The sequence below is a fragment of the Nanorana parkeri genome, unplaced genomic scaffold, assembly GCF_000935625.1.
Source record: "Nanorana parkeri isolate BGI_ZX_2015 unplaced genomic scaffold, ASM93562v1 scaffold328, whole genome shotgun sequence".
NCBI lineage: Eukaryota > Metazoa > Chordata > Amphibia > Anura > Dicroglossidae > Nanorana > Nanorana parkeri.
In genome coordinates this window covers 1,056,232-1,079,791 of record NW_017306596.1, presented here as the reverse complement: position 1 = coordinate 1,079,791, position 23,560 = coordinate 1,056,232, and the positions used below count along the sequence as shown (strand labels likewise).

The 23,560-nt window shown below is 42.5% G+C and overlaps 1 protein-coding gene across 1 annotated transcript in view; it reads left to right on the top strand.

The window, feature by feature from the left end:
• Positions 1–21,134, top strand: part of GNA14 (G protein subunit alpha 14) — a 116,883-nt gene extending 95,749 nt beyond the window's left edge. Inside the window, exons 3-7 of the mRNA XM_018558254.1 lie at positions 13,714–13,868; positions 14,283–14,411; positions 17,039–17,168; positions 17,754–17,907; positions 20,848–21,134. Coding sequence (XP_018413756.1) covers positions 13,714–13,868; positions 14,283–14,411; positions 17,039–17,168; positions 17,754–17,907; positions 20,848–21,038 — 759 coding nt within the window. The 3' untranslated portion in view covers positions 21,039–21,134. The remainder of the gene's footprint in view (positions 1–13,713; positions 13,869–14,282; positions 14,412–17,038; positions 17,169–17,753; positions 17,908–20,847) is intronic.
• Positions 21,135–23,560: the final 2,426 nt, after the last annotated feature.

Here is a 23,560-nt window from a genome sequence, read left to right as displayed (position 1 = left end):
TGTTCTTTTGGAAATCATGGCAGATATTCTTTGGTGTGTTTAATAGTATTGACCGTTACAATACGTTGTATTGATAGCCACTATGTTAGCCACAATCAATCATTTCAATGATTCTCAAGCCAACTTTTATCTATATAGGACATTCAACTTTGTGAAACACAGAGACCATCAAAGTAAATGGGAAAGGTTTAATTTCACATGTGGTATACCTTTGCAGACCTTATGTTTAGGCATATTGCAGTCATCTACTTCCCTTAGCCCTCGTTCACACCTGACGTTTTGTAGCGCGTTCTACGCTCGACGAACGCCCTACAAAACGCTCAAAAATATAAATCCCATTGTATTCAATGGTCTCGTTCCCACCTTGGCGTATTTCTGCCCGTCCCTAACGCGCTACAAAACGGCCCACGCCTGAAAAGGTACAGGTACTACTTTGGGCCGTTTTGTTGCGCGTTTCCATTGGGATACAGCCAAGTAGCCTTCGGAAACGCGCGACGGTCGCGCAACTTTTTTACCGCGAATCGCGGTATGCAGACGCGCATAGGCAATATGCCTAGGTGTGAACGAGACCTTATACTGCACCTCTTGGTGCTTTGTCAAAATGTTCTCCAACACAAGGACAGTAAACTGGGTGATTTCTTAAAGCACTGTGTCCAAATAGTAGACAGCCAACGTAATAGCTCCAGTGCACGTCTGGTGCTCATCGGCGAAAGCATACACTTTGCTAGGATTAGGTAACTATTGCGCCATTAATGGCACACAGAAGTAACAGATTGTGTTCTAAAGAAAACTGAATCGACAAAGTGAGTTGCAGTAGTTTGTACTTCAGTGTACTCACTGGACACGGGATTGGACCTCCGATTTGTTGTGTGTTGTGATCCTGAGCATCACTCTGTATAGTTCTTAGAGGGAGGTTGCACCACACATAATCTTGTGAAAAGAGACTGTTTTCCCACCATAACTCTCTTGAAAAGTCTGCTGAATTGGACTGCAACATATGTTTTGACTGGAATTGCTTTTAAATAATTTTTTTTAAATGTAGTAGTTACTTCATCATACTGCAGTCTTTTTATGTGCTGTTTTTTAAAGTTTATACACCCTATAGTTGTTCATTTTGAGTTTGCAACCCAAGTTATGTTCTGAGTTTATGATATAGTTTATGAAAAAAAATATAGATACTGTACATAGTGTCTGCACAGACTGAACAATGAAATGTTGTCATCAGTGGCATTGCCACTGCGCAGCAAACTCACTGAAGCCAGGACAGACTGCCCTGGCAATTAGCTGTTAACGATTAAAGAACCTATTCATCTGTCAATGGGCGTTTGTGAATGTAAACAGACCTGGAATAATACTTATCCATTCATAATACGCTCAAGTGATACATGTAGTCAATATTCCTAGTTAGTGTGTTTTTTATCACGTATTTATTTGTAAACAACGTTTGTTTTTTATCATTTGTGTAAATGATCTTGTGTTTTTACTGTGTTGAATACATGAAGGAAGGGGAATCGGATTGTACTCTACAGAGTCTTGGCTAATGATTTGAAGGTCTCCTTATACTAGTGTCTGTGTTCACCAGTTTTTTGGGTGTCAAAACTGAAGCAACATACCTTGCTATCCATAGACTGTGGATCTTGCCACAGCATGCATGTGTGTATATCTCCCAAGCATACATAATGTTATGAAGAGTGAGGCTAGGACATTCCTGATGTTGACTTTTCTTAAAAATGGAGAGAGGGAATAAGGTAGTGATTGTTCAGGATAAATCTAAGTGCAGGCAGGCAGATAATTTTCTCTAGATTTGATGGCTATGGATTGCTTATACAGTCTGTTCATACCTATTAACCTTGACGTTGTCACTGAATCAGAAGTTGATCATCTTCTGTCATAGTTAAAGCTTTGGTTGTGATATGATACTTTTATGTTCAGCCTCTGTGACATGGCCCAGCATACCCCCGTTCATGGGTGGCCTGTTTGTGTGAGATCTGGTTATTAAGGTATTGGGTGGAATTCTTTAGGCTATGTTTGAAGCTGTTGGTTTGTAGCAAAATTAGGTAGGTTGATGGCAGTTAGTCGGCATGGTCTTTTTGATCATATAGCGGGGTTGCTGTTTTTCTTTGGGTTTTTGAGGAAATACATATTTCACTCTAAGTACATATAACACAAAGTGCATGAATATTACACAGCTGATAATAATAACAACATGACTCTTTGCAGCCTTTTAAGTACACCATTTATGAAGGACTACTTTTGGTAAACTAGGCTGTGGACTGACTGCAGGGATGGTAAAACATGCTGTTTTGTCATTTGCACTACCTTTTAGATTAGTGAGACCTGGGTCCTTTACAAAATATATTTCACCGCTCTCAACTTTCTCTCATTTGGAGGGACTCTGCTTCTTTTGGAACCAAATCTCTGTCCCTCTTTCTCTTGCGTCTCCAGATGCATAGACCACTATAAAATGTGCTATTTACTTACCACAACTATTCTATTGCACTAAATCTTACATGCAAGAGCTAAATGATTGCATTTGCCATTTTGAAAATCCAGTACAAAGTAGTGGTGAAAATAAGCATTAATCTTTTTTCCTCCACATTTTGTGCTACAAGGTGTCCCCTCTTTCCCATCTCAGAAGGTTGGGAGGTTTGAATTCCTGTGATCTGCACTGGAGAAATGTGAAACTCGCAAAGTAAAAGGCTTAAAGCTTAACACAAAGAGCCCTCTACCTAAATGTATGTTCAGCTGAAATGCATAAATATGGAAAGCTGATTTGTATTTCTGGCCATTCATTGCTCAGTCATATCAAACAAATTATTTTAGGCAAATATTAGAGTAATAAATGTGCTGACTAATAACCCTGTATTTTACTTTGCATTTGTCTATTGACCAGCGATTTATGATCAGTGCATGACTTCAGACTAGTATTAGCCAGTAATTATTTTCTAGGCCCTGCAGACACCTCTGTCACTGCTTAACATTAAGAACAATAGCAGTCAGCTGAGAAATCCAACTTGGATGCGAGGTGTATTTCCACTTTTGCAGCCAAATTGGGCTATACCTACTTTATATTTCTTTCATATTCCCATTACATAGCATAACTGAAAAAGATTTCAAAAGTGCTGATTACATTTTTCTTACTCTTCTCTTAAAACTCCAAAAGGGAATATCCTGCGTTGCTCTTCCCTTCCATGTCATGTTAAGGAGGGGGCTGGGCAGGTAGTGTTCTGTAATTAACCCTGTCTGTACTGTGGTGGCTGATCTTTATTATCGGTGCTAAATAGGGCTGCAACTAATGATTATTTATATTTCGATTAATAGATTATTCAGATAAAAAAATGAAATGAATACCATCCTTAATTTTAAACAAAATACACAAATGCAGTGTTTACAAGCATAAAGTTTACTTCAGAATAAAACTTGCACAATGTTTTGCAATCACCCTGCACTGGAACGCACAGCGTTGCGGTACCGTGTGTTCCAGTGCGAGTGATCACACTGTGGATGGGAGGCGCGTTTGGGGTGCCATTTGAAATAAAGGGCACTGCAATGCACCACCTGCAGCAGAATTTGTCAGGCCAAAACCGAAAATGACTTTTCCCCCACCCATTTATAATATTTTTTTATTAAATTGTATTGTAAGCACATGGCTCTTGAATTGCTTCAGCCCGGGAATGACAGCTTCCAGTGACAAGATTCTGCAGACGGCAGATGAATGTAAATACAGCAGGTAGTGGGCTGGTGCAATAGCCAGTCTGTTATTGCACCCGCCTACTGCTTGCTGTGCTCTTCTCCCAGTGTGGAGGAGAGAGCTAGGGGATCCAACCAACTAATGATAATGAGAATAGTTGACTATTCTCATTATCTATTATTATCGATTAATCGATTTAGTTGGTTGCAGCCCTGGTTGTAAACTAGATGTGCATTCCATCTGTCCTAAGGGTTAAACATATCAAGACTTGGGTGGTACTTGTAAACCAATCTGTCCCTAAAGTGTCCCTAAAGCACATTTCAAGGTATTTTGAACAATGCAATGTATTGTCTATATTATGACTAATGCAATAGAAAGAGGGGACTGAAAGTGGTAGTGCACTGCTGAAAAAAACCTTTTCAACTATCTAACACTATTGATCCCAGGAAGGCTCTCTTGTCATATCTCCTAAACTGTGGCTTTTGGATTCTGGGGAATCTAAAACTGCACACAGTGCATCCGGACTGCTAGAAGTTACCAATCGTCTGCCATAATGTAGTTTGTATACATATAGGGTGGGAAAGAAATGTGCCACATTCCTCAGCTTGTTGAAAGTTTATTGAGTAACATAAGACCTGTATCGTACATGAAGATTCCGCAATGACTGCTACTGTATGCACGAATACACCAGTAACACCCGCAAATGATGTGCCAAGTTTTCTATAAATGTATTTTTCTTGGTTTCTCCTGGCTTGTCAGGATCTCAGATAATCTCAGCAGTTCTGTAAAAATAAACTGAACCGTTAAATATCATCTTTATGTAGGGCTGCCTTTTACCTATAGCAAACCAATGCATGAAAAGCATATGCATGTATTCAGCCATTGTTGCCCTTTACACAAACACATAGGGGGGGATTTATCAAGACTGGAGCAGACAGAATCTGTAGCAGTTGCCCAGGGCAATCAATCAGCTTCTCTCTTCAGTTTGTTCAGTCAAACTTTGAGAATGAATGGTAAAAGCTGATTGGTTGCCATGCACAGCTGCTCCAGATTTTCTTTGCTCCCATTTTCATAAATTCCCCTTTATAGTAATTGTTTTGCTCTGTTTCCTGATGATTCTGGAAAGATCAAGTGACAGTTGTGATGTCTATGATTATTTCCGGCCCTTACTAGATGAACCCAGCCTACAAAATTCTAAGACTGGTTTCCCGCAATCAGTAAAAGGAGGCATTTGTCAGGACCCTTCTAAATCATTTGATTGATGGTGTATTAAGCCAAAGAGTTCCCTAGACATGCAGTTGTGGGATCATGTGGTGTGGTACAGCTGCCCAAACGTATTTGTAACGTAAATGTATTTTTTATAAATGCAACCAAAGTAACTACCTAAATCTGACTGATCAGTCTCTTGCAGTCTTCTGCAGAGTCTGTACAGCAGAGCTCAGAGGGGAAAAGGGAGTAGCAGCACAAAAATCAATAAGGTATGCTGTAGTGCAAGGAGGAGAGAGCAGAGACAAGGCTGTTCCATAGGGCAGAGTTGTGTAAGTCTCGGGACTGAATAGACCAAAATACAAATCTATGTATTTCATCTGGGTATGTGTATTTAACTGGAAGTTTAGCTTTAATCAGATATGTACAGTAAATGAAGGCTGTTTGTTCCTTCTGAAGTTCTTATTTGGATACAGATTATCTGAATATCGATATCTGCATAGGCAATGCTTTAGCTTAACCCCGTGCATTGCCTTGTGGGAGGTGGTGTGCTTACTGAGATACTTTGAAGATAAGGTTTTCTTGGGGGTGAAGGTGTAACGGGCTTCTTTTCTGATACCTGTTGTACTACTGTAACCTTTTTTATACTTGGAAATCTTCTCATGTTGTGCTGCGGACTGTGAATGATGCAGTTGCTGAGTGAGATTTGTAGGTGCTCAGAAATGTGTGTGTAAACAGATCTGGTTCCATGATGAGATTTGTTAATCTATACTTCCAATCACACTTATTACAGTGAGTAATAACTGGAACATAACAATCCTCCAAACTAGGTTTTCCCTCATTATGGTATTTAGACAGCTTTTAGGCAGTTTGTGCAACATAATTTCACCCACACAGCAGTAGAATGACTGCATGTCTGTAATCTGTAGCTTACAACTGAACGGCCAGCTGTTTTGTTAAAGGCACAATTCTTTCTTCTCTTCTCCTTGTTCAGCCCACAGACAGCCTACCTGAAATGACCTGTAAGCAAAGAGAGAAATATTTGTTATGCTTTGTCCTAAATGTGTTATGATTTTTTTGTTTTGCTTTGCATGCAATACAGAGACTCATTTTGCTGGGTGAGCAGCTTAGTTTTATTAAATGATTGTCAAACAAGCAATTTCGGGGTTCATACAGGCTTAGTTATGTGGTAGGTGGAGTAGTAAATCCCGAAATTCAGGAACTTGTATTTTCGGGAGCCTCCAGCAGCATGATGGGTAAATGGAAATCTAGAGGTAGGTTGTGACCCTCTGGAGTCCCGGTGTCATCCTTGTTTTGCTTTGCCAGGTGCCATTCTATTACAGGATAACTTGAATGTGTTTGCATAAAACATTGCAGCGGGGCTACACAAAATAAACTCAAGCGATGAGTTGGCCCAGAGCTACATGAGCAAATTTATACCAGCCTGGACTTCAGCTTTAAATACCAATTCTCTTTTTATACTTACACTTTTCTTTAGATGTCTTCCAGCAGCAGGGTCCTATTTTTCTTTTGTCTCTTCTCCAGTCCTGGCTGAAGCTTCCGTTGACTTGCAAACGCCACCATTTGTGGGTGAGTCCATCACGCCCTGCACTCAAGGGAAGCAGGTTAAATGACACTGACTGTCATTTAATAGGGAAGACTGGAGCAGAGTCTACTGGGGTTAACAATCAAGAAGAGGTTCTATTTTTTTTTATTTTTTTTACTGGAGCAGCGCTACTTAATTAAAAAAGACAATTAGGCTAAAGGGGGCGTTGGGGCCCGTTCACACCATCTCCAGTGCATTCCAGCATGGTTAGCTTCTCGAGTGCACTGGATCGCATACTGTAAGGCTCCCTGCGTTCTGGGGTGGGAGTGTGCGCGATGGTGCATTCAAGTCAATGGCATTGCAGCCATGTCCACGTCCTCCGCACCAGAACAAATAGCACAGCAATGCCTGCATTCCGGTCCAGTGTGATCGCAAACATTTTTTTTACCCAATCACAGTTGACTGGAACGCAAGCATTGCTGTGCCACGCGTTTTGGTGCGATTGCACTGCAGGTTGTGGGCCTGGCTGCGTGGCCATTGACTTGAATGCACCACCATGCCTCCTCCCACCCCAGAATGCAGTGAGCCTTCATAGTATGCGTTTAAAGAACACTTGCAGTGGGGCTACCCCTGCTCTGCAAGGGTTAAGTGATCGTTTGTGTCTAGGGTGCAAAATAACAGTAAAGGGGCCATACACCAGCCAATTTATCGTACGATAAATCGCGGGGAATCCCGCGATCGTACGATAATCAGCAGGTGTATGGAAGGCGTGCAGCCGTTTCTACTGTAAGGTCGCACATCTTTTGTCTTACGAGCATGTTGTAGCGCCCTCCTAAGACAAATACTGCACTGGCCGGTGTGCACAAGCGCACACTGCCCGCTCAGCATTGCAGTCATCGGAAGCCCTCACCTGGGCGGGCTTGCCATGATCGCAAGTACGATCTGCCTGTCCAAGATGGGCAGATCGTACCAGCTTTTAATGACCTTACAACCATCACAATACGAAAGTCGTGCGATGGTTGTAAAGTGTATGGCCTGTTTTATAATCACCAAACCTTGCAGCTGGCTGGCTGTTACAGCACTCTCTCCAGCCTGTGTCCTCCTCCGCTCCAGTGAGTCTTTTGGCATCCTCACGTCCTATACACTGTGTATTGGACATACGGTAACTCACAAGACCTTAGATCACTGGAATGGAGGTCTAATAGCCAGCTGCGAGGATCATACAAGTACAACCACTTGTTGCACCTCAACTTAACACCACATTGATCTCAGTGTGTTAAGAATGAGGATGCTGCCAACAAGTAGTTAAAATTCTGTAGCAAAGAGAATCGCTTGTGTAGCCCTAGCTGTAAAAGAATACATCATGAGTAGCATTGTATAGAAGAAAAGACTCCTCCATATTGCTGCACATTCAAAGTGGGAACTGTGATACTCCTTCATCCTTCCAGAAGAGTTGTGGCTTCCTCCTGGTCATTCCGGTCTTCCACAGAGCCGGGTTTCTCTAGAAAGAATAGCGAGCAGAACTCTGATATTTGTTCTCATCTACTTCGATGGCTTTAAATGAAATTGTTTCCTGATTTACCTTGACTGACTGGATTAATCTCCTGGTTACACATTGTTTGTTTTTATTTTGGTTATGTGTTGCGTTTTTGTTTTGGAACAAAAAATAAATAAAATGACAAAATAGAAGCGGTCCAGAATAAAGGATCTTTAAAAACACACACAAAGAACAAAACACAAGCCGTTGGGAATAAGTTGAAACTTTTGTAATGTGATTTTTTGTTTTTGATGCCGGTCTAATGCCAGAGAGGATTTACCAGTGTTAAGTTGCAACATCTTTCACCTGCGGGTTACACTGTGCACTCTGAACTGGAGTAACACAAAGCAGTCAGTAACTTTTTATTGCTTACTTTATCAGTTCTGCAGTTATTAAGTTAAAGGACAATTGTACTGTGGTTAAATGAAAGTGACACGAAACTCAGGAGTTGAATCTTAAAAATACATTTGCATACCTTAACTATTAACAAAAATGTATCTTATTTGTGTATCACTCAGCTGTAGATCCTCAAATCATCTCTGAATTGGTGCTGACACTGTCCTTCCTTCTGGAGGGAGGCTACTTTTGTTCCCCATGGTCCCTGTGTGTGTTGGAAAGTAGTCACCGCTCCAAGCTCGCTCCTTTGATGGACTACAATCTCCATACAAATTAGTAAACTAAACATGAGATTGTAGTCCATCACAGGAGTGAGCTTAGAGCTGTGACTACTTTACAACACACATGGGGACCATGGGGAACAAAAGTAGTCACCCTAAAGAAGGAAGGACAGTGTCAGCAGCAATTCCGAGATGATTTGAGGATCTACAGATGAGTGATACAAAAATAAGATACATTTTTGTTACTAGTTAACGTACTTAAATGCATTTTTAAGATTTACCTCCTGACTCAATGTCACTTGAATGGGCTGCTTTTACTTAAAGTAGCAATATTTGAGAACTCCCCACAGTATGATGTTAAAGGAGAACTATGGGGTTAGGGCTTCTCCCCATAGTTCTCCTTAGGGTAACGGGAGGACACAAACTAGCGTCCTCCTGTCACCCTGGGCTCAGTATACTGAGACGCCGCAGTATACCGCGAGCTGCTGCTCGCGGTATACTGAGACGCTGAAGCGGATCCCGACAATTGTGCCGGGATCCGCCCAGCTGTGTGAGTGACAGCTGGCTCTGCCTATCTAGAGGCAGAGCCAGCTGTACCCTCCCCCTCCCTCGTCCGTTCCGCCAGTCAGCGCTGGCAGATCGGAGCGGGGAGAGGGGAATCCAGCCCCTCCCCCTGTCACGGCAGAGAGCCGTGACAGGATCGAGAGGTGAGCGAACCCGGTATGTGTTCGCTCACCTCCCGATCTACTGAGCCGACCTGTGACAGTCTCATTGTCACAGGTCGGCTAGGACTATGAGGTGAGTGAAAAGCACTCACCTCATAGTTCTCCTTTAAGCGTTCCTATATACACTGAATAACTAACTAAAAGTAACTAATAATAAATAAAATATATATGTATAGACCTTGATCAAACAGGCATTTTGAGAAATATAAAATAATGACCAAACTGGGCCTCTAGCATCCTACGTCTGCACACCAAAGAGCAGTTGTTAGTGTTGCTGTTAGCACAATGCTTTCTTGTCTCATGCTGCCAGTGCAGTAAAGGAGAAAAGAGGGGAGTCTGTGATTGTCATGGGGACAAGAACTGTTCTTCCTTTTTTTGCACTCCCTGTGACCCGCTTACTAGTGAGCAGTTTTAGCCTTAGCTGTCAGCCTGCTTTGCAAATGGAAGGACATGAACTGGTAAAGGATGTGAGCTAAAAGTGACCCTAGTGGTGACTGTGTCCATGGGAAGGTAAGAAGAGGTGAGAGCTGAGGAAATCCTGAGTCAAAATAGGGAAGTGGGTGTGTCTCCTTTTTAGAACAACATACATCTAGGTCGCCAACAAAACCAAGCTCGCAAACTTCTATTTACATAACTTAACAAATGCCTGTAAAGCCCTTGGCGACTGTGGTGTTAAAGATTTTTGATTCCTCGTCAGAAAGGGTAAACTATGATTTGATATATTTTACACAACGCTGCTGCGATAAAATGCATCCCACATTGTTTAGACTACTACGGGTTAGTTTAACACTTCGCTGGCAAGTGCTTGCGTCTACATTACTCAGAAAAACCCTGCCAACTTTAACGGAGCTCAGGCTTTGCTGGACATCATGAGCATGAAGACATATTTGGAGACTTTCTGAATTTCCTTTAGGGCAAAACAAATGAAGAACTGGTTGTGCTATCCTGTTGCAAATGTTCTTTTGTTTCTCAAAAACTATCTTGGCACAGGACAGTATTTTGAATAGGATGAAATGTGACCACTCTGATGTTGACCTGAACTTAAAAACTGAAGGCTTGCCAAATAATAGGGAACATCCTAAAATATTTACCTTTTTTGTCTTGAAGCCCTCCAGAAAATGACCAGTGCACTTCCTGTGCCTAGGCACTCCTCCTCCTTTTAGCCTCATAGCTGGGTGACATTTTGGCCACCAGACATGATGATTGGTGACATGCACAAAGCCAGAGTCATAATGAGGAAGCCATTGGCACCAGGTCCGGAGGAGGGGATATGGTTGCTGTGCATATTTTCCTTTGCTGTGATCAGTGCATGCATGTCAGTCCATCACCAGCATGGAGCAGCTCTGTCGCCCGTTCACTAGGTCCTGTGGCAGCTGATGATGCGCAGTCTCATCCCTTGCAAACCCCCGAAAAGGCCTATAAAGGGAATCGGTCACACCCCAAGTTGTTGATGTACAGAAGGCAGCTGGCCTTTTACCTCAGTAGTTGGGCTCTGACATTCTTTGCGATGACAGCAGTAAGTGTACAAGGTGATGCAGCAAGACGAACAGGTTAGAACATAATGCTGGTAGTACCAGGTAGAAGCAATAGAAGAGTGACCTGCGCAGGATCCAGGAGTCGGCTGTATCGAAAAGGCTACAAATTCCATTTACTGAAAACTGATACTTAAGAAAGATTTCTTTTTCCTTTCTATTTTCGGTTATTCATGATGCATAAACATCTCAATGGCTGAAGGGAATGTGTAGTGTTTTTAATATATATGATTAAATTCAGTTCTGTTTTTGAAAAGTATATTTCTCTTTAATTAGATGAAGGATATATATAAATATATGTGGCTTGCAGGTGCAGCTTTAAGCAGTTACAAAGGCCTTCTTGACATCGCTATGAATAGCCATTAATGACTTTAGTGAGGAGATGTATTTATGTCCCCTGGAGTGGTGGATCATTATGTAGCATCATTATTTTGGCTGTTTCCTTAAAGCAGAACTCCATAAACCTAGCTTTTTGTAAATTGTGGTGTGCAAAAAAAGAAAAAATACCTCTGCTGAGGTGTATGCCATGTCTAGATCCCCCTGCTGTACTTCCAATCTGCTGAGGGTCTCATAGATGGAAGTCCTGGTGTCTTTTATATGCCCCCCTCTCGGCCAAGTATCCCATGTTGACAGTGGCAATAAAAAGGTTTAACAGTAGTTAAGCTTTAGAAGCTGTCAGGTTTTTTTTTTAAGCTACCTGTTTCCCCACTGAGAAAATCTCTCATTTCCCATTTCCTACAGTATATAAATGCGATATCTCCAGTTTGTCACACAAAAAACAAACGCCAGCCTATTTGATAGGCAGCTGGTTAAGGTCTCTTGATTACAGGCTGGCATTCAAATTGTATCTTCCAAGTTTCATCTCCTTGTGGATACTACTAACATGTTTGCTGCCCGTGGTTAACATCATATGCCATGCATAAGCATCGAGCTGCTGAGACTGACATTTGTATGCTGTACAATTAGCCAATTTATGTGTATACATTGAGCAGTATACTGTGTACATGCACGCACACACAAACGCAGTATATTGTGAATACACACCTGGATTAGCCTATAGAGTGTGAGCAGAATGCAGTAGAGCAGGTTTGAGCATGCTTCATCTCAGGAAGGTCATTTATTGCTTAGAGGAGTAAGGCTGGGTTAGTACACAGATGTTGTTGTTCTGCCCATTGTATGTGCTATCCAAGCAGTGACGGGATCTCCTGTAAAAACTGCTTTTTCTAAAGCTGGACTTTACACAAACACGGGCTCAGACATAATCCTCTGCTGAATTACTTAGAAGCTCAAGCACAGTTAAACCTTTTAAAATGGTTACAGTCCAAAGCAGCCCGACAGCCAGGAGCCCCGATGATGTACAGTCTATCTCCACAAGTCACCGAAGCTCCCAGTGCCAGGGGCCATTTGGAAACCTCTAGCGTCTTACTTGTCTCTTTGTTATGTAACACATCAGAGCCATTTTACAACACTGCAGGGGGAAAGTTGTGTCGGCCAAACCGATTGCAGCTCATTTTCCAGTGTAGGGGATTAAATGGTTGGAACATCCTTTTAGTTGCTATGACAAAGGCCCAATGATATGTTAGCAGGTTCATGTGTTTTGAAGTCATGAATGCAGATGGTCAGTTTGCTGTGTCCTGTATTAATGTGAAGGTCGGCAGTAGGAACCACCAAGCTCCGCCGGGGACCAGGACATCGACACTCCTGGAAGCGTCATTCTCTGGACAGTACTTTAGCCAGTAGTTTCTCTGGACCAGACAGGTGCCCCCAACAATGTTGGTAGCAATTATATATATATATATTGTAAAGCGCCGCACAAACTGTTGGCGGTATATAAATCCTATACAATAATAATAATTTCCAACACTAAACACATGACATGACGCTTCAGGTAAAACTAGGTTCTAGTCTCCCTGGATACATCTCTTGTGCTGGTTCAGCTTGTTTCCACCAAAGTGTTCAAATGGCAGCAGCAGCAAGAACGCCGAGATTTCTGTGCACGGCATTCCTGTTACTGCTTCCATTGCTTACCATTGTTTTCCATCAGGTTCTTGTTTACAGGAGAACTATGGCCAAACTTGCAGTGTCACACTCTGGCTCTGAGTAATGGGAAGAGTCCATTTTACTCTCCCAATACTTCTTCTTTCAGATGTGCTAAACCTTGTTCTTTATGGTAGTTTCTGATACAAACTTTTATTTTGAGTCTATGTTCTATATTTTGATGTCCATTAATAAATTAGTAGCGTATTTGACTTTGTTACCTAATGTTGCTAGCCCCATTCAAAGGTTGTTGTAGGTTATTTGATGACTGCTAATGTAATAATGGTGCTTTTGGTAAAATGCTGACATCTTGTGATACAAAGTAGAATTACACCCAAAGCATGTCCACATTTTATTATCATTGATTTGTAGTGTCACCTCCCATGGCGGCCTGTAAAATGTGATAACAAGCACCACTAATATAAAGAATACAAATAACATATTTTGAGTCATTAGTTGTTAAGAAGGCATGTATGTTTGATTTTGTGTATGTGTGCATTAAGATTGTTATAGATCTCTATCTCCTATAGATCTCTATCTCCTATAGATCTCTATCTCCTATAGATCTCTATCTCCTATAGATCTCTATCTCCTATAGATCTCTATCTCCTATAGATCTCTATCTCCTATAGATCTCTATCTATCTATATAGATATATGTTCATAAAGTGTATATATTCTGTGCACCCAACTGGCTCCAATGCATCTTTACATTGACACTTCTACCTAATGACCTAATGTATAAGATTTGTATATATTGTGGATGTCTTGTGATTCCCTGTCACCAATCAGCTGTAACTCTTTTCATAAATGTATTTTCTAGGAAAATTCACTGCTGGTCCGGGAAGTTGAAGTAGACAAAGTATGCACTCTGGAAAGAAAACAGGTAGAAGCAATAAAGAAGCTCTGGGATGACCCTGGCATCCAGGAGTGCTACGACAGAAGGAGAGAGTACCAGCTGTCTGACTCTGCTAAATAGTGAGTATAATACCCGGCACACCTACACCCCATGAGAAGCTCAATATTTCCTCTAAGAGCCCCTGTGCAGGTTCACAATGTCTGCTGCTAGTGCATGAGACGGGTATTGGTGAATTGCTGCTGAAAGAGAGCAGAACGGAGTCCATATACCCATCTTGGTTTTGACATTCTGTGTCAACCAAATTACAGATTCGACCTTCTAAAGCAATTGAGACAATGAGAAATTGGTACTGCTCTAGGTGTCTTTTACATGTCCTGCCAAGCTCTGCTCCTCCCCTGACCCATTTTGCCCTCTCTTGGGCTTAGTCATTGGCCCCCATTATAAACATTGATAATTGTTTAAACTTTATTCACTTTTACAATCTTGTTAGTTTCTTTTGATGAGCAATCAAATGTGACCTTCCTGTATTTCAGTTACCTTAGTGACATAGATCGCATTGCTGTACCTGGTTATGTACCCACACAACAAGATGTTCTTCGAGTCAGAGTGCCCACTACTGGAATCATCGAGTATCCCTTTGATTTAGAAAATATTATTTTCAGGTAAGTTGTGTTCTTTTCAGAGGAAACCTACTTCTCTAGCTCTGCCCTGGAATGAAAGGATAACGTTGGGTAAGGTTGGGAGGAAGTATCGGGCAGCTGCTCACACTATTCCAGGACTCCAGCAGTGAGATGTTAATACGTGAAGGTATTTCAGATCTCAGGTCATTTTCTTGCTCTGCTTTCTGTCAGCCATGCTAGGCAGACCCTGCATTGATTCTTTGGTTTGTGCATGGATTGTTACTACATCACCATTGGAAGGTTTGATCATTTTCCTCACCCAGTTTATCACACAAAATATAATCGGTATGGATATAGAGCTATGTGAATATTCCAGTGCTAGCCTGGTACTGAGAGGTGCCAGACCTTTCTATAACTTATGACAGGTGAGATTACCACACTCTTACTCTGGTGAAATGATACAAGCTTCACCTTAAGGTCACTTACAGATATACCCAGCAGTAGTTATTTGTAAGCATAGGACACAATACATTAGCTGTTAACGGAATGGAGAATAGCTGCTAAATAAAGTCACCGGGTTGCTTGAAATGGTAATGGTCAGAATATTCACAACTGCTATACTGGAAGCAACAGTTTACATGTTGCAGCATTTTAATTCCTTTTCCAGGAAGCTCACAAATGGTACTGCATGAAACACACACTCTGACAAATCAAGAGTACAGAGATGTGAATGGGTCCTTTGTTCAAACTTCTATAAAATGATACAAGCAGCAAAACACATGACGACTCCTGATTGTTGAGGTGTTCAGTACTTCAGCATTCTCTGCAGTCATGGTTCCATCAGCTCCACTCAACTCTTCTTCCCTCTATAACCTCCACATTACCTTCTTCACTTCACTGTGCAACCTGCTCTGATCTTTACCTCTCTCTGCACACCTCTGTTTGTTCTAATCTATCTACTTCAGTCTGCTCCATGTTCACTATGCCACTGCCAGGTAACCTGCTTCACTTCACTACTAGCTCCTATTCTCTTGCTTCACTTTACCATATGGTTTAAGGCACTGTGCATGCCTTGGTCAGCTCCACACCATGTGGTTTAACCCACGGTACACCACTCAGTCGGCTACAGTCCTCGGTCAGCTCTGAACCATGCGGGTCAGCCCATTGTACACCTGTCTGACAGCTGTGCACCATGTGGTTCAACCCGCTGTGCACCCATCAGCTCTGCACTATGTGGTTCAACCCGCTGTGCACCCATCAGCTCTGCACTATGTGGTTCAACCCGCTGTGTACCCATCAGCTCTGCACTATGTGGTTCAACCCGCTGTGCACCCGTCAGTTCTGCACTATGTGGTTCAACCCGCTGTGCACCCATCAGCTCTGCACTATGTGTTTCAACCCGCTGTGCACCCATCAGCTCTGCACTATGTGGTTCAACCCGCTGTGCACCCATCAGCTCTGCACTATGTGGTTCAACCCGCTGTGCACCCGTCAGTTCTGAACCTTCTGGGTCAACCAGCTTTTCCACCTCTGCACCATGTGGTTCAACCCGCTGTGCACCTGTCGGCTCTGAACCATGTGGGTAAACCAGCTGTTCCACCTCTGCACCATGTGGTTCAACCTGCTGTGCACCCAACAGCTCTGCACCATGCAATTAAAAAAGCTGTGCCACCTCTTGTCAGCTCTGCACCACATGGGCTAACCAGCTGTGCACCCATCAGCTCTGCACCACATGGATGAACTCACTGTGTGTCCTTCTGTTGACTCTAAACAGCTTCCAGGATGTTCCGATTGGCCAGATTCCATGCTCCTAGTGTACTCCTGACTCCCTCCCAGGTCCATGATCAGACTCCTTCTTTGTAGTTTAGGCACAAACTCCTATTAATTGGAGTCTCATGCTACTGAGAAATGGGTTTTCTGCTCTTCATCCTACATATTGTACAATCCATGGCTGTCCATCTGGGGTGATTTGAATGCAACCATTTACAGTTTGTAGTTTTGAGAGCATCTTGCTACAGAGCATTGTATTTACTAGTTTACAAATCCATTTGTGTAATGCTGGTCAGGATTGTATTTCCATTGTAACATTCTAATGTAATACACTACCATTGACGAGGCATTTTCTCTTGGACAGTGAAATAGTTAACTGTAAGCGTCAAATCCCCAGGCCTCAGAAAAGACTTTGGGGTTTGTATTTAAGCAGCATCGATGCAGTTTTTGAATGAGGTAGGCAGAATGTAACAGGATACATTGTGTCAGAATGTACACTTCCCATAACCTTTTGTTAGTGAAATCATTTCTGAAGTAAATTGTGGTTTCCTTTTTCTCTTTTATCTCAACACTAGAGTACAGATGCCTAATGATATACACTGGGGGGACTTGTGCTGTGCTATATGTTTGAACATATGTATATCTTACATGTAAAGGTAGATGTTTCCCACCAGGTTAAAAAAAGCCTTGTATAGGTTGTGGAAGGCTGAATTACTTGTGAGAACAATTGTTGTCTGTGTAGCTCTGACATTCCCATGTCCCATTCACAAACTGATACAGAGGAGAGTCTTCACTCCCAGCAGCCAACCAGGTTCATCACCGTCATGTTTTCATGGATTTTAATGACCTTTCTTAAACTAAATTGCTGCAATAAAGGATTCTTCTTATTGGCTTGATAGGATGGTGGATGTCGGTGGCCAGAGATCCGAAAGAAGAAAGTGGATCCACTGCTTTGAAAATGTCACTTCTATCATTTTCCTGGTGGCACTGAGTGAATATGATCAGGCCCTCGCAGAATGCGACAATGAGGTAATCCCGTATATGGGTTTCATTATTGACTGACATCAATGTCTGGATAGTTTAGGACTGACCCACACGAACAAAGAGGATACCAGCTTAAAAAGGATCCCCCATTACATCTTTATTAGGACATCAACAGTACTCAGAGCTTGACATGCCTTTGTTAATGTGTATATAAACCCTAACAATGAACTTCTCGTTTGCTCCCTTTTAGTCTGTACGATAGGTGCAAAAATATACCTGTTGTCCTGTGCGCTCTGCAAGTTATTTCAAACTTCATCAGCTGTGCCCAGTCCATTTCTTTGCTCTACAGAAAACCTCACCCTATGTTATGGAGAGAGGGAGGTGACAACTTTGTTCCTCCATAGATGCAGTGCAGTCAGTGAGTGTGCATTGTCACACCTTGGACAGGAAATTAGTTTGTTGAAAGATCAGCAGGTCAAAATAAAGGGGTAAAAAGCTTGTTAAAACGAATGCAGCTCAGCTTACATGTTTGTTCTTGGGTTTAGGTGCACCTTCTGATTTTTTCCTGCATAGTAAGCTGCACTTTTTCATTTTGTTAATAATAATATCTGCAATCATCTTATTGTGTAGAATCGAATGGAGGAAAGCAAGGCTCTCTTCAGGACCATCATAACTTACCCCTGGTTTCTGAATTCTTCTGTCATCCTGTTCTTGAATAAGAAGGATCTGCTAGAGGAAAAAATCCAATTCTCTCATTTAATTGACTACTTCCCGGAGTTCACTGGTAAGCACCGGACACGGTCACTGTATTGTTAAGATGGCATAAAGGAGAACGTTTAAAGTCTGTTTGGGTGGGACTTACTTCTGTATAGTTTCAGAAGTGTCAAATCTGATAGTGTTGTAGCCCCTCACTGGTCAAGTACAGCTATCCCAACATGAAACACATAGACCAAGCATATGAAAGGGTGCAGTTACCGAGATTTACTAGGAAGACCCAGCCTACCTGCTGAGTGCTTATTTATCTTCTGCCCCAGCTAGGTGGTCCAGGTAACTCAATCTGTAGAGTTGCTGGTGTCCTCAAAGACCTACAAATGATCCCAATTGTCAGCCTGTGAGAAGGCACTCCAGCATGTCCATAAATACTGCTCGTTCTCTAAGCCCCTGGTGCATCAGTCACATGCATTACACTCGGAGAGGGAAACTGAACGTAGAGAGTCCCACCAAGAACAGTGCAGAACTTGGCTGGGAGCTCTGGCTGCAAAATATTGTATGTAAAAGGTAACTAGCTTTGGTTAAGTTGAAGTTTCCTGGGTAGCATTAGCAGTTCACTATGTGTTTCTTGGAGTTCCTGTTTAACCACTTGAGTACCAGCTTGTTTCCCCCCCTTCATTACCATGCCATTTTCCAGCTTTCAGTGCTGTGATAGTTCAACTGACAATTGCTCACTCGTGCAACACTATACCCAAACACATTTTATATCATTTGTGAGATAGATAGAAACAAAAAACCCAGTAGTTATTAAATACCAGCAGAAGAAAGCTCTATCTTCCACTATAGAAAGTAAAATAGACTAAAAAAAACAAAACCTGTTTCCCTTACTTCAAGTAAAAATGTCAGGAGAGTACAATCACCCCCGAAATGCCCCTTTTTGGAAAGAAGACGCGCCAAAGTGATCTCATTTTTTGCCACAATTCTTTGGAAATGAAGAAACATGCCGGTATTGAGGGGGTTAAAACATGGAGCTTGGTATCGGTGCACTAGATACAGCACATCAAGTCATACACAGAGGGATCAGAAGGCGAAGGGGTTATTGTACAGGCTACATACAGGTCGCAGGATGGGGCTTAGATGTGTAGGAAAGGAAGGAATGAGTGCCCTGTCACACCATCAAGCGTGCGTTCGGCCTCTGGAGCGCACTGGAACGCAAGCTGGCAGGCTCCCTGGGGCAGGAAGGCGTGTGGCGGTGCATTGAAGTCAATGACACCGCAGCCACACACCCCCACCTACGGTGCGATCACCGGCACCCAAACGCATGGCAAGTGTGGTCCAGTGTGATCTGCAAAAAATGCTGCATGCACTATTTTTGGCAGATCACACGGGAGCAGAACGCAGGCACTCACACCGCGGTTTGGTGTGTGGCTGCGGTCCCACTGAGTTCAATGCACCGCCACGCCCCTTCCCACCCCAAAACAAAGTGAGCCAGCTGGGTTGGGTTCCAGAGGCCGAACACACTGGAACGCACTCTTGATGGTGTGACTGGGCCCTGGAAGGGTTAACAAAATAATCCCTCAATCAGTGGGATGCTGATCTATTCATTCATTTTCCATTCATGAATACTGCTTCTTTCTCAGTTGTAAGAGGAAGGGGATAACAATGTAAGCAGTAGAATGTAATCCCTGTAATTGCTTATCACAGCGATCACATGCTACACAGCGGCTTGGATTGCCTCTGTACCTTGTCTCTGTGTACCATGCTAGCCAATGACAGCTCAGTACACGGCAATTAGTGGGCACGGAAGGGCTTTTTCTACAACAACATTTCTAAACAGCAATGAGTAAACAACAGTCCACCACTCCGCCATTTATAAAGGTGCCTCAGTAGAAAAGCGGTTAAAGGATGCTCTTTAACCCCTTAAGGACCAAGCTTCAGATGCTTGTCTTTCAGTTAAGGACCAAAGCATTTCTTGCTGTGTGTGTTCAACAACAATTTCCATCTTTCTCATTTATGGCACCAACACATATTATATACCATTGTTTAAAGGCTAAAAGGGGCTTTAATTTGATGTGACATATGCATATATAAGTTCTCGTATAGTGCATGAGGGAAGCTTAAACCCTTAAGGACCAAGAGCTGACCGATCATGATAAACGCTGATCGCTCACCTCTTGGTTTCTTCTCCCTGTGAAGACTGTCAGTCACCACTCCTCGCAGGGACTTCCCTCTCTGTTAGTCCAGCGCTCATTGGCGGGTCTGGCCAGGTGATGTGGTGGGCACAATTGGCAGAAGCTTTAAGGTGCCCGTACACTACTCGATTCTCATACGCGATGCCGCGATTGTACGAGAATCGAGCAGTGTGAATGAAGACGGGCGACCGTTTTTACTGTACGGTCGCACGTCTTTTGTCGAACCAGCATGCTCGGGTTTCTAGCCTGCTCGTTCGATAGCTGTGGAACGGGCCGGTGTGTGCACGCGCACCCTGCCCGTTCTGCATTGCGGTCATTGGAAGCCTGCCCCTCAGCGGGGCGGGCTTTCGATGATCGCAAGTACGATCTGCCCGTCCAAGGTGGGCAGATCGTACGAGCTTTTAATAAGCTTACGACCATCACAAGACAAAAGAGCCAGCTGTCACTTAGTCTTTCCAGCTGCAGTAACAGCCCACTATCTGCTGTCTTTGGGTCACATGACCTCATTAGTAAATGTCTGTGAAGGTTCTCATTCTACTCATTAGTAAATGTACTCTTGTGACCCAAAAGAGATGTAAAGCCCAAAAAAAGGTTTGTCTTTCCTTCTCTAACCCCTTCCCAGCCTGTAACATGAGAAGCAGCACACTAATGAGCTCCTCGTGTCATTCTGTGCTGCTTTTCTCTCCCCATCTCTAAGCTCTGCTACACAAGGCGTTAACCTGGTCAGCTCCTCCCTACAGTGGAGTAGTAGGTCTACTGAGTTTCAACATTCATGTCTCTGTAGGGGTATATTTCTAATCAATTCTGTGTTTGTGACAAAGGTGCTAAACACGATGCCAAAGCAGCTCGGGAATTCATTCTAAAACTCTACCAAGACCAGAACCCTGACAAAGAGAAGGTCATCTATTCTCACTTCACCTGCGCTACAGACACGGAGAACATTCGCTTTGTCTTCGCTGCTGTTAAAGACACTATCCTCCAGCTAAACCTTCGGGAGTTCAACCTGGTGTAAGAACTGGACAATGCAGTCTGTGGAGTTTTCAATCCTTCTGTACCGATGACTTGTCCCCTTGGAGGCAAGATGGTATATTTCCTCCAAATGTACTGTGTTCTGGTGAAAATGTAATCAGGAAGAGAAAATCTTAATTTCCCCCACACGTTTACTGGGTTTTTTTAATGTGGTATATATATCTGAAATGCTGTTTTTCTTTCCCCGTTTTAGCTTCTTTTATCCAATGTTTGTACAAAATGATATTTAAAGAAAAATCATAGACTGAAGTATGAAAAGTAAAACCTAGATGACAATGGTTTGTTTTTTATGGAAACGATGTTGTGTTTTAGTTTGTAACCAGCATTGCCTTCGCTATTTTAAAGCAACACAACATTTTTAATAGCAAATCTTACATTTTTTAAGTAGATTGGGGTGTTTGAGTATATAATTGTAGAATGTATGTTTTCTGTCTGAAGAACATGGGCCCTGTTCCTATTTAACAGAGCCATAAACAGGACAGCTAAATGATCTATTGAGGAGAATGTTAATCGAGGAACCTTTACAATGTAATACCAAAGATAGAATAAATCGGCATTGTAATGATATTTGTAAATATGTATGTCTTTATAAATAATATGTATGTGTATATAGCTGTAGAAGCATATATACATATATTTTCCAGGTTTTCTTCCAGTCAGGCTGTTTGAATATGAAAACAAGAAGTCAAATCTTAGGACAGTAAAGGATCTTGATGCGCTGTATATGTTCTGTACTTGAGTTTTCTTAGCAATGCGTATGCTTTCCAGCCTCCACAATAAAGTGCTTTTTCCATGTCATGTTTTAGGAGGTTATTCTTGAAAAAGCATACGTGACCATTCTTTTCCAAACCCTGTTTTTCTTTTCCTCTTACCTTTTTTTTGCCCAGCTGGTAGATGTTTTTTTGTCTTCTTCTTGAAAACGTATCTATGCAGCCTCTAAGCAATCTTCTCCACCCACATGATCAACCTTGTTTTTATTTATAAAATTCTGATTGAGTAATTTCAAGTTTTTCTAACTTATTTTTCTTATATTGCACTATCACTCATGACTCCTCCTACAAAGCCAACAATTGGAATAGCAATTCACAAAGAAAGCCTTATAGGAAAACGTGGCGATGTCAGTAGAGTTTCTGTAAACTGACGGATGTGGCAATATGTATTAGTAAATGATGAGTTGACTTTTTTTAGTGTATTTTTGATACTGATTATTTCATGTTAAACTGCTAAATGGATCAACTTTATTCAGGTTTTGATTTGAAATCTGATGTTATTTTAGCATTTGTCAAGATCATTTTTCTGTTTTTAAATGTAGTGGTATTCAGACATTTGTAAATATAAAATGTGTCCTTTGCAAGTAATGTTGCTTGTTTGGTAACGCAATAAGATCTGATTGTACAGGAAATGGTACTTTTATTTCCTGATTACCTGTGTGTTGGATAGTCTTCCCCGAATGAGAGAACAGTACAGTGGAGGCAGGCCTGTATGATGAATGATGGAAGCTCCCATGGTGTGCAGTTATTAAAGAGACACTGACGAAGCTCACACAGCGGACAGTTCTGTTGTGATTTGGCTAGAACCAGGGATGCACCGATACCGAGTACTTGTAGTCACCAAAATTCCATCGATAGTTACCTGCTGGTCAGAGGTAGATCTCCCTCTGACCGCAATTGCCGAGGGAGAATGGAGCGGACTCCCTAGCCAGATCGAGAAGCCGCGTGGTGGGTTATGACCCACCTCCTGGCTTGCTAAGCAGCCTGGCTTCCTAACCAATCAGCAACACTTGAAGCCAGCTTCCTAGCCAATCGGGAAGCTGGGTGGCACGTAATGACCCGCCTCCCAGCTTCCTGATTGGTCAGGAAGTCTGGCTTCCTGACCAGTCAGGAAGCTGGGAGGCAGGTCATGTCCTGCCACCCAGTTTCCTGATTGGCTAGGAAACCAGCTTCACTTATTGGTAGGCAGCCTGGCTTCCTAACCAATCATGAATCGTGCCCTAGCTTCCTGATTTGGTCAGGAAGCCACGCTGCCTAGAAACAAGTGAAGCAGCTTCCTATCCAATCATGAAAATGGGCAGCACCTCATGACTTGCCGCTTGGCTTCCTGATTTGTGAGGAAGCCAGGCAACCTCTGAAGCTGGTGTTCTTTTGCTAGAACACCGGCTTCACAGGCAATCAGGAAGCCAGGTGACTGGTCATGATCCACCTCCCCAACTTCCTGATAATTGTGGCATTGGTACCGGCGAGTACCGAAAAAAGTCTTGGTATTTGTACTCTATACCGAAAAACCGATATATATCTGTGCATCCCAAGCTAGAACTCTTCAGTATGAGTCTACCCATACCACTCTTTTACGACAGTCATGTATGTCAGTCTCAATTTTGCTTTCAAGAGATGTCCACTCACAATTCTGATGACCCTAGTGGGGGCGGGCCTTGTAGACTTGTGGAATTAGGTTTTTTGTTACATAGACAAGATTACTCTGAATTCCCATCCACCTGGTGGTGTCGTC